This window comes from Kwoniella mangroviensis (assembly GCF_000507465.2).
Source record: "Kwoniella mangroviensis CBS 8507 chromosome 1 map unlocalized Ctg02, whole genome shotgun sequence".
Taxonomy (NCBI): Eukaryota; Fungi; Basidiomycota; class Tremellomycetes; order Tremellales; family Cryptococcaceae; genus Kwoniella; species Kwoniella mangrovensis.
In genome coordinates, this window is record NW_027062534.1 from 3,841,844 (window position 1) to 3,856,999 (window position 15,156).

A 15,156-nucleotide genomic window follows, 5' to 3' on the forward strand; every position below is an offset into this window, starting at 1 on the left:
ATCCTTTGTCTATACGGTCTGATTGTTTTCCAGCGTCAAATCACCCCCCATGACATTGTGTCTGGGACGTCTGGTCGCCTGCTGAGAATTGTCAGATGGTGAGACGAAAGTTTCTTTCTGTCTATCCACTTGAATTACTATATCTCCTTGACCTCTTTCGTTGCCTATGGCAGGTTCATACTCAAGATCTGCGGAGTAAACCTGACTCTGATCTTCTCCAACTCTGGCGAGTGAATGCCGCTCCTTGCCTTCTTGCCAATCATCAAGCTGTACACTCTTATCGATACTGCCCTCCGATAAGAATTCCGTGAGGTTGAGAGGTTCTTGCTTCGGTCCTCCAATCGAATGTAAAGTTGGTGATCGAAGGTGTAAACGTTTTCTGCAAGTCTGACAAGATCCTCCACCAGTCCCACCGATCCCACTTCCACTAGAAGGACCTGAGGCGTAATCGCCGGTTGGTCTACTGCTAAAGGGACTGTCCAAATGGGTGTCTCTAGGTTTCGTCAAGATTGCCAATACCGTTAAGACGTATACTTTCGAAATCGTATTGTTAGTTATCAAACTCCAACTGGCTCTCTCACTGCATAGGGATGGAAATCAACGACTCATAATTAGCTTCGGCCAACACAATAACGACTTTCGAATCGATATGACGTAGCATATAACGATGACTGACGGGAATTGTGAAATAACCACAGCAGTAAGCTGAAGTGCCGTTACCAGAAATCCATTTCTGACTAGAGTGATTAAGAGGACGTCGATGATTCGGTTGGAAGCCGCGAACCCTGTCTGTGCATTGAAAGCAAGAAATATTTGTTAGCAAGTGATACGTACTGCATCTGACTGAAAACAAGCTCGACCTCGATCAATTAGGATCATGAAGATTACTGGTTCTTCGACTTACTCGTGATTTCTGTAACTTCAGTGAGAACAATACAGTTAAGATCACATCGAGGACCTGAGTGAACATGAATTACCACAATGGATTTTCTCAGTAGGTCATCGTCCAAAACGGGATCTCTCATAACGTACTAGGAGAGAGATGAATTGGATATCATAAATGATAGGGAAGGATCTTGAGAACGAACTCTGTGGTGAGTCGAGAGGGACACCCCTGAGTATTTCAGGAGCTGGTTAGTACGGAACGTGCTATATGAGAGGAATAATGAGATGGAGAAAACGCTTACGATCTCTTCAATATCTTTTCGGAACACATCACATAAAAATTAAGGCAATCAGTCTCTTCGAATATCACACTGTGTGTGAACATACTCACAGCAAGATAGATAGGATTTGCCAAGCCTGCAAGGAAACAGAGTACCGCGAGGGATGTGAGGATGGTCAAACCTGACCAATATAGTACTTTGGTTCTGTATGGTGATCGTTTATGGAAAGATAAGCTTCTGAATAATCTCATGAACCTGTTGATCATGAATAGCTGTGTCGTAAATGCGACTATTGAACCGATGATTGAACGGACCCATGCCAAGGAACCGAGTTGTATGGTCAATGCCTATGTTTTTCGTAGACGCATGCCATCTCAGTTAGCGTGTGAGTACATTCCGGTACATCAACGATGATTTAATTGTACCTACGTACGTGTCATCTCCATTATGCACTGCGCAAGTTTCAACGACCATAACGCAAACCACAATGGATTCAATCGTTACCAAGACTCCTTGAGCCTGTCCGATTTCATTTCGAGAAATTCAGTCTCTGTTTCCTAATCAGGGCCAAATAATCACTTACCGCCACCTACATAAGTAAGGTACTTTCATCAGTATGGAACGTCATACAGGATAAATATGATAGAAATGACATATGATAACTCACGAATAACTTCGCATGCCAGCTGTCTTTGGGATATCTACGCAAATAACCGAAAGCCTGTCCCCAGCTTCGACTCAATCTCGGTTCTTTCTATTCTTACATACCCGTGAGGGAGGTTTGACTTACTGTGACCTACTGAGACGTCAGTAGCTGCATACTGTCTTTCTATAACTTATCAAACATCAGAAAAACTAGCAGCTTTAGTGAGACTTACCCAGACTATCCCTAAGATTAGAGAACTCAGTAACCCACTGATGATGATTGAAGCGAACTAGAGATATACATGAGTAATTAGCGAGGGATGGAATTCTGGGAAGGATGGATGGAACACATACGATATCGAAAGGGGCACGATATGGTGGTGATTGTGACTGAGATTGCGGTTGTTGTGATTGCTGTGTCGGTGCCGACGGTGGTGGCATCGGCATAATGATTATGTGCCGAAGAATGACTCGCTGGTCGAATTTTTTTCCACTCCGGCAAGGCTATGCAACTAAAATGTATTATCTCGTCTTTGATCAAAGTCGAGTCAACTAGTGGAACGATCATTTGGCGGGGATCATCCCTCTACCTCGACATCGATGAACAGGAAGTTAAAGTATCATGGGTTGACGACTGATCTAAGGAAAGCAGAAAAAAAAAACAGCTACTGTACATTGATATGTTACAACATATCACGTAGTGCGTTCACTTTTCGACTTTCAGATGTTCATCGTAAAGTAGAGGTAGGAACGATTTCATTTTATTTCGACTTTCACGTGGCTTATAGTGTCGCAGAGAGGTTTTAGGGCTTCAAGTCGGACAGAATCAGTTGACATGCATGGTGTCTTGTCTCGCAATTTGGTAAGGCTAGGAGCTTGAGACCTAAATCATGTGCCGTGATACTTTTCAATGGGACGTCATGTCAAAGATCCAACTGCCAAGCCTAGAGGAGGAGCAACGGTGAGTTACGATAAGTTAAGTTCCATCACGTCGTCGATCAATATGTTCCCCGTGTTAAGGTATCATGACGTGACCAGCCCCAAAATCTCGTAAGTGCATGACACATGAGCAACTTAGTTCCGGCGCATAGCGAGTTAGTACGACAACTGAACAATTATATAATTTTATGCATGGTATTTGTTATTTTCTGAGATCGTGAATGAGTGTATGTATATGCGATGAGTTCTACTTGTATCCATGTATGTATGTAGAAATGCTATGAAATATAATATTGGTCGTGTTTGGGGTTAAACGTTAAAGTGTTGATCGTGCAGAGCTGTATGTCTATCGTCGATTGATTTGCGTGATATTTACAATTGAGAGAAGAATTGTCTAGATCCTCTCGTACTCTCCTTCTTTCTCTGGCCAACCTTCTCTGACTCTCTGCACTATCAGACTGTGCATTCCAGCAATGGGACTGTACCTGTTGTATGTCCCGCTCAGAGCTTGTCTCAGTACTTCAGCGTCCGCCATTATCACCGCCGCCATGCGATTGGTTTCTGTGTTGGTCTGGGGTAGACCTAGCAATCTCGAGGATTCCTTGAAGAGGAACCTGGAAGTAAGAGATAGGTTGAGGGCCACGACGAGATCTATGTATGACGCAAACAGCGCACGATCAGTCAAGTTGCTAAGGATTTAGATAGTGCTCGACTCACCGAGATTAGCCCAAGAGTCATTGGGAACCCTCCTAACGAGGTTGGTCAATGCTCTAGCTGACCTGACCGCGTTCTCATATACGTTCGGATGGTGTTCCGCCAGTTCCCTCCAGCATAACATCTCCGCTGTGTATAGGTTTGAATGAAACATTATCCACCAAGGATCGCAAAGGCCTTCGTACAAGACTTCAGAGGGCGGAGAAGTGTATTGGGTGTAATCCTGGAATGAATCTGGTACACGTTGTCTGAGGTTGGTCAAGGCCACTTGAACGGATTGGATCGAAGTGAGAGGTGCGGTAGTGGACGTGCCAACTCGACCATCCGGTAATGTTATCGCATAAGATGATTCAGGCAAGTCATAAAGGCTAACTGCACTATCAGCCGCGACCTTACCATAAAAAGTACAGCTGATCGAGTAACTCACGCGCTAGCTCGATGGAGCAACGCCAAGCTTTTTATGGCTAGAACATAGGTTGTGTCGAGGGTAGGAGTCGAGTGGACCGCCGAAGATGGATCATATAGATCGCGAATGCTGAATTTTTCGCTCACGCTGCTGGATGGCTTGGCCTATAATTGATATCAGTCTTATTGCTCTATTCGATAGCAGCAGAATTGTACCCACTTCGACTGATCCACTCCCCCAGCTCCACTCTGTCGTACAAATTTCATCTGCCAAGCTGACTGTCCAACCCCATCCTATTCCCGCTTCCCAGTCCTGCATTTTCGCTGCCCAGAATGTAGCCACCCTTTCCGCCAATTCAATCTCATCCCTTGCTGGAGGAATAATAATCGGTCTCATCCTCACTACCGGGAAATTGGCATTGTTGGTAAAGGGGTTGGAAGGATGTCGAACGGAATGTGAATGAGCGTATTGGTGAGAAGGAGCATAAGGTTTAGGTATCAAATCTGGATCCATACCTGATCCACCTTCTGGTGGGATGTATGTCCCAGTAATCCGATGTAATCCACAACTTATCAATAACCTTGAGACGGGAATATTCCAACCTTCAATGAAATGTCCCATACTATATAACATCCATGCTATACCGATCGCAGCTCGTGTGAGATCGAACGTTCGATCGACATTCCTTATACCTCTATCTAATTCCTGTCGAGCTCTCTCTAAGAGGATCAAAGAAGTACCGGCAACTTGGGACAGAATGAGGTTCCGGTCCATATTGGGCTGAGAAACCGAGGGAGCCAATGATTGAGGGAACATTCCAGGCGGCAATGACGGTATTCGTGGTGCTGGTCGATCAAGCTCGAGTATCCTGACAGCTTGCGCGAAGAGGATGTACAGCAGTGCTGGATGAGGTCTTCTTGGATCAGTCGGAGGGAGTGTGAGTAAGGCGATGAATCTCGCTGAGTGAAGTGGTAAACCTATGAATGGAGCGAAAGGGAGTACAGATTGAACCAGAGCCAATTCTAATGCCGAGTTGGGCGGTATATCCGTTCTTGAAGGATTGAGACTGGGCATCGGATGGGTGATATCTATATGGGATACTAAGGAGAAATTGGCAGCGTTGTTGCCGAGGGAAGAAGGTGGAGATGCGACGGAAGTGGCTGATTGAGGTCGGGATTCGAAGGACACACTGTGTGAGGAAGGGGGGGGAGGAGCATAGCGAACCGGCTGCGGTACAGATGTTGGCTGATATGATTGAAATCTTGGGGGTACAGGATCGTTCGGGCGCAAGTTCAGACAAGCTTCCAGCTCGGCTATGAAGGAATCACGATAAGTCAGCTCATGATTTGCACTCTACTGGTGGAGCTTCGACTTACCAACTCTTTCCTCCAGAATCATCGCTCGTGGCTTCTTCCTTGGTAATTCCTCGTATCGACATTCGATGCCTGCCTTCTGACAGGTCTTGCAGGGTGCATCGCCAGTACATTTCCTGAGGGGAAGATGGACCAGTTGATAATCAGGATCAGAACTTCGAGTTGATCGAGGACATAGTAAATTGAAACTCACAATTTTCGATTCCTATTTGAAACGAACGAGGAATTGGTAGCAAGTGGTCAATCAGCATAGATGCCTACATTTTCAACTCTCTTTGTACTCGCCTACAAGCAACGCATGCTCGACCTCTCGGTAGGGTTATTCTTGGTTTCCTTTTATTCGATGGTTCCTTGACTTCGCCCGCATCCAACGAACCATCCACCATTGAGTCCGTTGACCCAGGTAACGACCCGTAGGTTTCCCTTCGACTGGGTACGGGAGGAAAACCTATCTCATCAGGAAGTCTGCTATGTTCTGGGTCCAATTCAAATTCACCTTCTATCTCTGCGTCTGCGTCCGATACATAGCTATTGCCAGGTTCGTTATCGCCGTCGAGCAAATTTGAAGAGATTGAAGCTCTGGAATGAGGTTGTATAGGGATAGGAGGTGGTATGTTTATCTGGAGACTACTCGAACTGGAACTTGCTTGAGACTGACCGAGTGGCTGTTGAGTAAAAGCCATTCCCGCATTCGGGATGCCACCCACCGGTAGTTGGGCGAATGAGTACGAATCCTCCGGACTAGCACTTGGTCCTGGGAGGAATTGAGGATGAGGAGGTGGGTTCAACTGGAAAGATGAAGAAGTCGATACTGAACCGGGGGAGAACTGGTAGATTTGTTGTTGACGAGGATCATAGGACGTATATTGTCCTTGACCATTGTTATTAGGCGGTATCATGAATTGTTGAAAAAATCAAAAGAAAAATGAAATTCCAGATCGCAGCAACTGAGTTATTTCTGACTTGGTCTGGAAAAGTCCTGCTAGTCTGATAGATTAATGATATTAACGATATCAAACAGATCAATTATCTGTAATTCATAAATGGGTTTTAGCACTTTTAGGTCTAAACTTTGTTCTCGTAAAATACTTGTACTCACAGAGGGTGGGTAAGGTCGTTATTTTCCGTAAAAAGGCGAGAGTTCCCACAGCAGGAAAAAAGAAAGGGGAGAATAAACCAGGAATTCAAACGAGTGTTTGTGTGTGTGGGTGAAGGTGGGGCAACTGGGAGATCCGGGATGATCGCGTTTTGATGGGATGTTTGTTCGAGTGAGTCGTTTGTGAGAAGAGATTCTCGATTGTTCGCCACCAGACGGAGAAACTTTCGTCCCACTCGAAGTCTATATCGTGAGATTTTGTATCTTTGTGAGAGAGAGGCACAACAGTTCTTCCTGACCTCTTGTCTCGGTCTTATTCGGTGGGAATACCTACCCGTGAAAGGGCTCGAATTTCTCCCCACTTGAGTTTGATGGCCGGGGAGAGGTGATCGTGCCCGGAAGTGGGATGTTGGTGTCTCGTCAAAATTGATATCCTTTGGTCCTCTATCCAAGTTGAACAGAAAGATCCAAGCGAGACAACCGGTGTATGAACAAGGTTACTCGACGACGGGCGCTTTCCAGATGGTGAGAACCAATCCCTCCTTTAGATCAGATCGCACCTTTTCAAGCAGAAGATGGGTCTGTGCCAACACGAAAAGATTTTCCGTGACTGGCGCACAGATGCTTTTTGAGGCTGGGCTTGTACCACGTTTCTGGAACTGATCGATGGCCAGAACACAGGTCAACTGTGATTGACTCCGAAAGCGACGGAAAGTGAGGTCGTGTTTGAGGGATCCTCGAAGTCAAAGCGTACAGCGCTGAGATCTATTTCGTGGCTATGCTGCTTTGACAACAAAGCGATCTACAACACCAAGGAGGTCGTGCTCCGCTGTGCTCTTTCTGATTACTAGGCGATCAAAGCTTTCTGTGTTGATTATTTGATTGCTTGTGCTATCGAGCAAGGTTGTGATGGTACCTCGGGATCTTCGAGTGGGGGGACGAACAGGACAATCCTTGATGGTAGATCAACTTTGATGCGAAATTTTCCCCTATGGAATTATCGTCTAATACGCTCGAGACTTTGCTTGTGGTATTTGGTGGAATGATTTTGGTTGTTCTTAGTCTCGTTTCCGACGATCACGGCGGCGATCACTTCTTACGGTAACGTTTCGATGCTGAAGAGTCGTGCGGAATGAGTCGGGTTTAGTAGTCTCAAATGTGTGTAAGTCGACCGTGTGCTAAAACATGGACCTCGTCCTTCGTCTTGATATGTTTGTGTATATATATATACATCACTGATCAGCTCAACCCGATTATGTAGCACGACCTGACCTTGACCTGGTGAAGTAAGGAATGTCTACACCCAATGAATGACGCAAAATATCAAGGAAATGAGTGTCCTTGTCTTGCTGGATTTGTGGGATTTCGTTTGTTTTCCCTGGATTCTTTATTACGAGGAATTGTTTTTAGACTAAAATTGTTTTAGACTGGTATTTCATCTTTTGGAGCTAAATTGAACATATTCCTCACAAGCACAACACGAGACGAGAGAGCATTATTTCCAAATCAGTTCCTAGTCTAAATGTTCTTTTTTTCCTTTTCTTCTTTTTTTCCCCTGTACTCACATGCGTAAAAAGAAAAAGATGAAAGAGCCCCAATTTATAAATTTCCGATGAACTTGCGTTCCGGATGATCTGCTGCGTTGACTAATCTAATCCTTCTGAACCTCTTCTTTTACCACTATCTCTACAGAATGAGCTTCCACAAAAAAAATGTCTGCACTGGAACTCTGTGGGATGACCCCGGAGATAGAGGATGTTTACCCTTCTCTCGCTTAGGATAGGAGCATAGATCCACATCATGCCGAGCATTCCCCATCGGGAACTGCGAGGAAAAGTGGAGGGAATCTCATGAAGGATACGGAAATGACGCAATTGTCGGATAGGGAAGAACAGTTGGGTTCGATCAACTTCGAAAGGCATGTACAGTCGTATCATGGACCGGTTCCTGTTCGACCATACCCCGTCTACTGGTCTTGAGCCTTGGATATCTCAAGCCTTTATCTTCCACATCGGCAGAAGACTTTATGTTCCACCTCCCTTCAATTCAGATCTGATCAGAGCTTCTATCGCACCGCGTTCCCGCTTCGGTCTTTCCTACGCTTTCCCCATGGCCTATTCCGAAAACTTCATATACTCGGTTCGGGAGGAGGCCTCGTTTGGTGTAGCTCCCATCATCCCCCAGAGCGATGCCTTTGACTATGACCTCTGTGTCTCTACCTCAGTCGTTGTGATGCCTCGTGCTCGTCGACTCCTATCAAGCATGTGTGGTGTTTCAGTTATCCCTTGGAGTCATGAATGAACTGCGAGAAATTTAGGGGACTTGTTGTCCTTTCGGGTATTTATCCCTGGAATCCGATCGACAGCAACAACTAAAGGGATCGACGAATTACGTATCATGTGGATCCCGGAATGCTTACTGGAATTCTATAGCATAGCTGAAGCAGCAGTACTGAAGTGTGATGATACTCTTTCTTTGATATGCTCTATACCAATGCCGAAGGTGCATCTCGATAAGCAACAGTACTCGTAGAGAGTGTGAGAAAGAATCAACAGAGAGATCTTGGTAATGATGCGGATGTACCTGAGTTTACGTGAATGCTGGTCGTCATTTAGCTTGGTATTAAGCTGTTAGTTCATCAGAATGACGCTAATTTAGACTGCGAACGTGATCGACCAACCCTGCGTGCTGAACCCCACATTTAGATTGAGATTAAATTGATTAGATTACTTCATTTATCTCACATGCAATAAACTTACCAATGTTGCAGATAACATTCACATTCACATGCACATGCACATGAAACTCCTTTGTGCAGAGGATACGTCTTCTCTCTTTGGATATGCATATTCATATGACTCGCAAAGAAAGGGCTGAAGCCCCCCCCCTAAATCCAGACCAGGGATACCTGTTACAGCAAGATACCTCAATCCACTTGCTTGAATTGCTCTGTACCTACACCACCATGCGAATAACGTCATTGTCGTAACATGAGATCTCTAAAATCGTCTTCCTGCAGCTTGAAGATTAAAATTCGGTGGAACTGGACAATATCTTAAAGTATACCAAGCAAATCCCTTCACGGTCGATCCATTGATGTACACCTAATCTAGATTTCTCCTTCTCCTCATTGATCTTCGCTCAATCTCATTCTCCTAGCCTCCTCATTTCCCACAATGAGGTCCTCCTGCCAGTCTTCGTATATAGGAGCTAGATAAACAAAGGATCACATGTCCCCACTAGGATCCCACCCTAAGGTTCCAAAAGAACGGGTCAAAGGATCAAAGGATGCTTCAACTGCCCTACCAGATCTCAGTGACATACCTTTATGAGATATACTCCGAAAGATCTACCTTCAGAATGGCTAGGTGATGTTTCGGATTCATCTCGATCTGGAATATGGGTTATGGGCTATGATGATGAGCAGTGAGACAATGGATAGGCAGATTTTCAAGGGAGGAATGAGATACTCGACTGAAGACGTAGTCATCTGCGGATTAGGATATATGTAATGCAATAGGTGAGGATGAGACGATTGCTTGATCGACTAACTTTGATCTGAGATACCATTTCTGTAACTCATCTATGGAAATCGAAAAGCTCGATGCTGAAGAAAGTTCATTCACTTACAATTAGCTAGATACCAACCCTGATTCTACCCACAGAGCAAGTTGTAACAGTCTGACGATAGATCTACACAAAGATACCCTTCACAATGATATCGAAAAGTATCTTCGCTCATCCTATTCTCTCCCAGCCTTTTATATCGCTGGGCTTCACCTCGCTTTCGTTACTCCTACTAGTATTGATCCTCTTATCTGTACCTGGACCTATCAAGAGCCTCTATTGGTTCTCTATAAAGACTGAAGACGGTGAATCTCTAAGTGCAGGTGTACTGGGTTGGTGTAGTAAGTGGCATATCGTCCTCTAACTCCCAAATTTGACCGCAATGGAGGATATACAGATGGTGATTGCTCATATTTTACAGTGTCAGATACGAGCAACTGTACTTATGCTCCCTTATCGTAAGTCCCTACCGCTCGTTCATACTGAATTTGTCCGAATTGATCTGACAAGTTCATCTTGATGAAACATAGCGACAACACCTACCTCTCATCAATGATTAATGCCGGCGAGGCACTTTTGGTCCGTACGATGCTCCCATTATCATGTTACTGGATGATCGTCACTTTCCTGATCTGGATCGGTCTGACCGTCCTGATTCCAATCGAGGGATACAAAATCAAAAACCTAGATTCGATCATCCGTCATCTGCGATTTTCAATCTTGGAGGCGTTCGTACTGTGTATGAGTCTTTTTGGAAATATACTCGCATGGTTGGCCTTTGGGCTTAGCAGGAATGCATTCGAGAGTATCAAGAGGAAAGGAGGAAAACCAAAGAGTGGAAATGCGATGGAGACGTAAGTGATATCACAGCTTTCTCATTCCCTCACTTTCAACTCCTTACAATCATATCCCTGATACTCATTTACTGGTCGTACCAATAGCACCGCCGTAGCAGCTTTCATCTCGCTGCTATCCCTTTTCTTCGCAATCTGGGGCTTACATCTCCGTCTGAAATCCGCTCAGAAACAATGGAAAGAAGAAGCCGTAATGGTCCGTCGAAGATCTATGGCACTGTGCGTTAGTGGCGTGGTCAACCCTGATGATGCCGATGTGCTCGGTGAGAGGGATGAAACAAGGTTGGAAAAGAGATTATCAACTATTTCAGGAGATAGCTTTAGGCTTGGAGGTGGAGCGTTAGAAAATGGCAGAAATAGTATTTACAAAGCTTCTTACCAACCCCAGCCTCCAGCTCAATCTCAGTCTAGATCTTATTCTAGTAATGGACATGGACATGGTGATCAAGAAGAACGATTGAGTGAGGGGGATGATCACGAGGCCCAAAGTCAAAATCGAGCTCAGATGGTCAGAAGGTTCTCGTTAGTCATGCCTTTTCGTTCATCACTTCAAAGGGTATATCAGTTAACGGATCCGAATTGGCTATGGTAATCTGATGCTGATGGTATACCTTATCTCGCAGATTGCACGATTCACCATACACCGCAGCAGCTGGAGCTGGCCACCCAAACTAGATCAACAAAGCAAGAAAAGATCGATCATAAGATTTCGAAAATCTTCCCAGTCTGCGAGTACGTCAGGAGCGGATAGACCTGAAATTCATCATTGTTCGAAACAATCACTCTGTTATTCATGTAAATTAAGTTGTATCACCGTTGATCTACAGCCAAAAGATATTTAGCAAAGTCATAACGTTGTTTTGTGTGCGGACAATACTTTTGTTAAATTCTCGTTGATGTACCATACTCATTTCTTCCTTATAGAGTTATATAGAGAGTTATTATTCGTTTTCATGTATCAGTAATTTCCGCACCAGGCCCTCCTTCAAGCCTGTCAGCATGATTATCTCATCGACATAAATCAGGTCGGTCTCTCTCATGTAGATGATTGATGACATGAACATGAAATAACATCACCCCTTCCCTACTTATCACTATTGACTCTATCTAGTATAAGCCTGGTTCTGGTTCTGACCTTGACTTTGACTTGATTGACTCTGATTTGACGAAGTTGGGTTCACTAAACCGCCAGACGAACTTGGCGTATGTGTCTGTGACTTCTCTTCTGATACAATGATCGAAGCTGGTCGAGTGATTTCCAAAAGGTTCGCATCGATGGTAAATTCTTCGTTGGTACGTTGTTTTGTCCAAGTTCTAGTATCTAGGTACATGAATGGTCCTCTTATCCATTGGGGAGATCCTTCATTCGAACTCTGTTGTAGAGAGACTAAGTCGATAGAAGGTAAGGTAGGTGATGTTATCCACGTCTGAAGATCGGTATGATACCTCCATCCTCTTGCGTATCTATATGCGTAGAAAAGGTGAATCAGCGAAAGCTCTCCAGAGGTTGCTCATCGTAGATCACTTGGACATCATTGCCTCGATAGCCTGTGCAGACTAGTAGTACTGGTGGTATCCCCTCTCGACAAATTCGCTTTACCGCAGCCTTCCCTCTTTTTCCCCTTGACGTTCTCTCACATATCAAAAGCTAGGAAACTCACAATTCCTCCGCCAACTCCAGCTGCAGTACGTCTCCCGGTGACATATAGAATGCCAAGAACAGTGTATCTTCCGTAAAGTTCGGTAACTTTGTCGAAACAGGAGGTGCATGCACATTATAGCATTGTGGGATGTGATACGATTCTTCGATCCTCGGCGGTTGAGTTAGGGAGTTTGCATCTGCCCATGGAGTGACAAATGATGGGTATAGGGCTCTGTCGAGGAGTGGTTTTGCGTCAGCTCTACTCTTCATTGCGACGTAGCAAAAGGATCTCGGATCAAACGAGGCATGAGAGGCAAGTAATTTGGTAAACAGGAAGTCATGGCAGGGGTGAGACGGAACATTCAACCGCAAACCGAGGTGTGGGGAGAGAACCATCCATGGGATCGAGGAGTCCATTGATGTCATGAAATTCCAATCGACTCACTCTTCACCACTGATATCCATACCTAGTTCTTCCAATTCTTCTCCAAAAACCAGCATACCTCTATCTGTCTTATTCATATGCATCTGAATCTCATACAGCAAAGCTTTCAATCCCCATTTATCCACCGGCGAACTCAATATTTGCTGTATAGGTCTCGTTAACGGTTCGTTGGACTGCTGTTGCTGTTGCTGTTGTTGTTGCCATGCTGCATTGTTATCTAGATTCTGTAATACCTGTGGAGGGTTAGTCGAGGGCGTAGCATTGGTAGATTGCGATGCTGAAGTCGATGATGGGGGTATTTGCGAGGACGTTATCCCATTTGGTAAACTAGGTGAGGATGTACCTTGTGCGGGATTGGGTTGATTTCGCAAATAATTCGATAACTGATAAATCACCAAACCAAAGTATTAGATTCACATTCCTTTCCTTTTTCTCTCATGGAGAAGAGTTGGTTGGGCACCTACCCTAGCATCCTTCGGATCACCTCCGCCAGAGTTCAAGGCTGGAAAATCATCTTGAGCAGGTCCGTTAGTCTGCGCTTGTCCCTGATTTGCCGATGAATTGGGATTGGGTCCAGCTATCCCAGGTGGGGGCGGGGGTGGTCCACCAATCTGTTGCTGCTGTTGCTGCAGGTATATTTGCTGTTGCTGTTGCTGAGGTATCGTATTCGAACCTGCTGCGGATGGTTGAGCTTGGGAGGCGTAAGTTGATGGGTGTGATCCTAGTGCTGGAAAATCATTTGGGTCTAGATATGGCCAAGTCGATGATCAGTCAAGATATCTCCTAGCCATAACATAATCATGAGGTGACAAATCGATCTCTTCAACTAATTCAGACGACAGCATTTCTCCTTCAAGTTATTACAACAGCTTATTTTCCTTCTTTTGTCTTTCCTGCCCCTGATCATAGCAAACTAGATACTCACCCGTTGATCTGGAAGAGAACCCAGGTGGTCCACCTCTAGGGTACCCACTGATCGCCCCCCTACTCGATGGTGGTTGCTGCGTAGCTTGTTGTCCCGCTGTCGCGTAGTACATCGTTTGAACTGATGAAAAGGATGCTTGATTGATCTATGTAACGAAATGAGCTTTCACGTTAATCTCGAAATCTTCTCCCGTCTATTTCAGACCAAATAGGCAGCACATCGTCTAAGAGCTCACAATTTGCTGTATGTCCTCTTTGCACTGATCCACACTGCTTCAAATCTCGTATCTATCTTGACCTAGGGAGGAAAGGCGTTGAAGGATGATCAGCTCTTTTCCTAGCTATTTCCCGGTCTTTCCCCTAAAATGCTCCAAAGAAGAAATCGATCAGTAACGTACTGATACGGTCAGAGGTCGATATCGAGTAGTTTTGAGGGTATGATACGTGATCTATGTCGATTAGATTGGACAACAGAGATTGTCTTTCTGCTATCACTTTTACACTGTTACACCTCTACACCGTCACCTTCGAGAGATCTATCCTGACAGGTTGTTAGATGAGTGACTCACTTAAGTTTGGATTCAGAGTGATCGGTGATAGTCGAATGTGGCACTTGCCGCCCTCATCATACCCTCACTCTTCCACGCTAACGAGTGATAAAGGTAACAAACATTCTTTCAAACATTGCTTGCAATCGTCATCGGTCAGACATCACATATAAAAGATGGTAGGTCAACTAGCCATGAAAAGTTGGGGACTGAGGAGCTGACATTGCTTCTGTCAGTCCGAATTACGATATACAGCCAATACCCAGCTCGAACAACGTCAGTCCAATCCCTCCGCTTCCCCTTCTTCGATCTGCCCAAATATGCTGAAACGCATCCTGTTGTTTATATAGTCCATGCGAGATATACCGGTACAGGACATGCGGATACGACCAAGTAGTAAGTCTTTGTTCACGTTCTCACCTCAACTGCTTGGTTCCTCTCAAGTCAGATCCTCTTCACCCTCACAAAGGAATCCCCAACACTGGCATGTTCAAGCTGACAAAATCTGACAGTGAGTGGTTAACGCACCAGCATCGAGATACGTTAGCTGCGATCATTGGACATCCACCTTTACTTGGCTATGTGTCAATTGCAGATGGGGAGTGTCAAGCTAGAAAGAGGTTCGAATTGATTGAGGTAAGTAGTCGTTGTTTTCCTCTTCTTCCACGATTGAGGTGGATCCGCCCTCTTGATCAAGTCATTATGAATCTGAATCCTCGATTGAATGAATTAAAGTCAATTCGCTAACGTGATTTCATGTGATAATAGAAAATGGTTCAACCGTGTGGTAAACCACCAGGCAAAACGGATGACTAGCGAATTCCCAGTAGATATTAG

General features: G+C 44.9%; 5 protein-coding genes across 5 annotated transcripts; 2 read left to right on the plus strand and 3 right to left on the minus strand.

Annotated features, from left to right (window-relative positions):
• Positions 1–9: 9 nt before the first annotated feature.
• I203_106564 (uncharacterized protein) lies at positions 10–2,258 on the minus strand (the record flags this gene model as incomplete). The annotated part of the gene is made up of 11 exons (XM_065517996.1): positions 10–580; positions 677–789; positions 905–958; positions 1,033–1,114; positions 1,188–1,201; positions 1,277–1,513; positions 1,596–1,685; positions 1,750–1,755; positions 1,834–1,920; positions 2,045–2,101; positions 2,166–2,258. 11 exons carry the CDS (start codon positions 2,256–2,258, stop codon positions 10–12), a joined length of 1,404 nt encoding a protein of 467 aa, XP_065373300.1.
• Positions 2,259–3,144: 886 nt separating this feature from the next.
• I203_106565 (uncharacterized protein) lies at positions 3,145–6,142 on the minus strand (the record flags this gene model as incomplete). The annotated part of the gene is made up of 6 exons (XM_065517997.1): positions 3,145–3,401; positions 3,468–3,832; positions 3,892–4,034; positions 4,090–5,183; positions 5,247–5,359; positions 5,529–6,142. 6 exons carry the CDS (start codon positions 6,140–6,142, stop codon positions 3,145–3,147), a joined length of 2,586 nt encoding a protein of 861 aa, XP_065373301.1.
• A 3,912-nt stretch (positions 6,143–10,054) lies between these two features.
• Positions 10,055–11,435, plus strand: I203_106566 (uncharacterized protein; the record flags this gene model as incomplete). Its single annotated transcript, XM_019150192.1, has 5 exons — positions 10,055–10,247; positions 10,328–10,364; positions 10,437–10,760; positions 10,848–11,282; positions 11,384–11,435. The coding sequence occupies 5 exons, from the start codon at positions 10,055–10,057 to the stop codon at positions 11,433–11,435; spliced, it is 1,041 nt and encodes a 346-aa protein (XP_019000520.1).
• Positions 11,436–11,863: 428 nt separating this feature from the next.
• On the minus strand, positions 11,864–13,884 carry I203_106567 (uncharacterized protein; the record flags this gene model as incomplete). Its single annotated transcript, XM_019150191.1, has 5 exons — positions 11,864–12,224; positions 12,422–12,634; positions 12,848–13,230; positions 13,312–13,592; positions 13,773–13,884. The coding sequence occupies 5 exons, from the start codon at positions 13,882–13,884 to the stop codon at positions 11,864–11,866; spliced, it is 1,350 nt and encodes a 449-aa protein (XP_019000519.1).
• Positions 13,885–14,375: 491 nt separating this feature from the next.
• On the plus strand, positions 14,376–15,135 carry I203_106568 (uncharacterized protein; the record flags this gene model as incomplete). The annotated part of the gene is made up of 5 exons (XM_019150190.1): positions 14,376–14,474; positions 14,556–14,595; positions 14,670–14,715; positions 14,832–14,955; positions 15,088–15,135. 5 exons carry the CDS (start codon positions 14,376–14,378, stop codon positions 15,133–15,135), a joined length of 357 nt encoding a protein of 118 aa, XP_019000518.1.
• Positions 15,136–15,156: the final 21 nt, after the last annotated feature.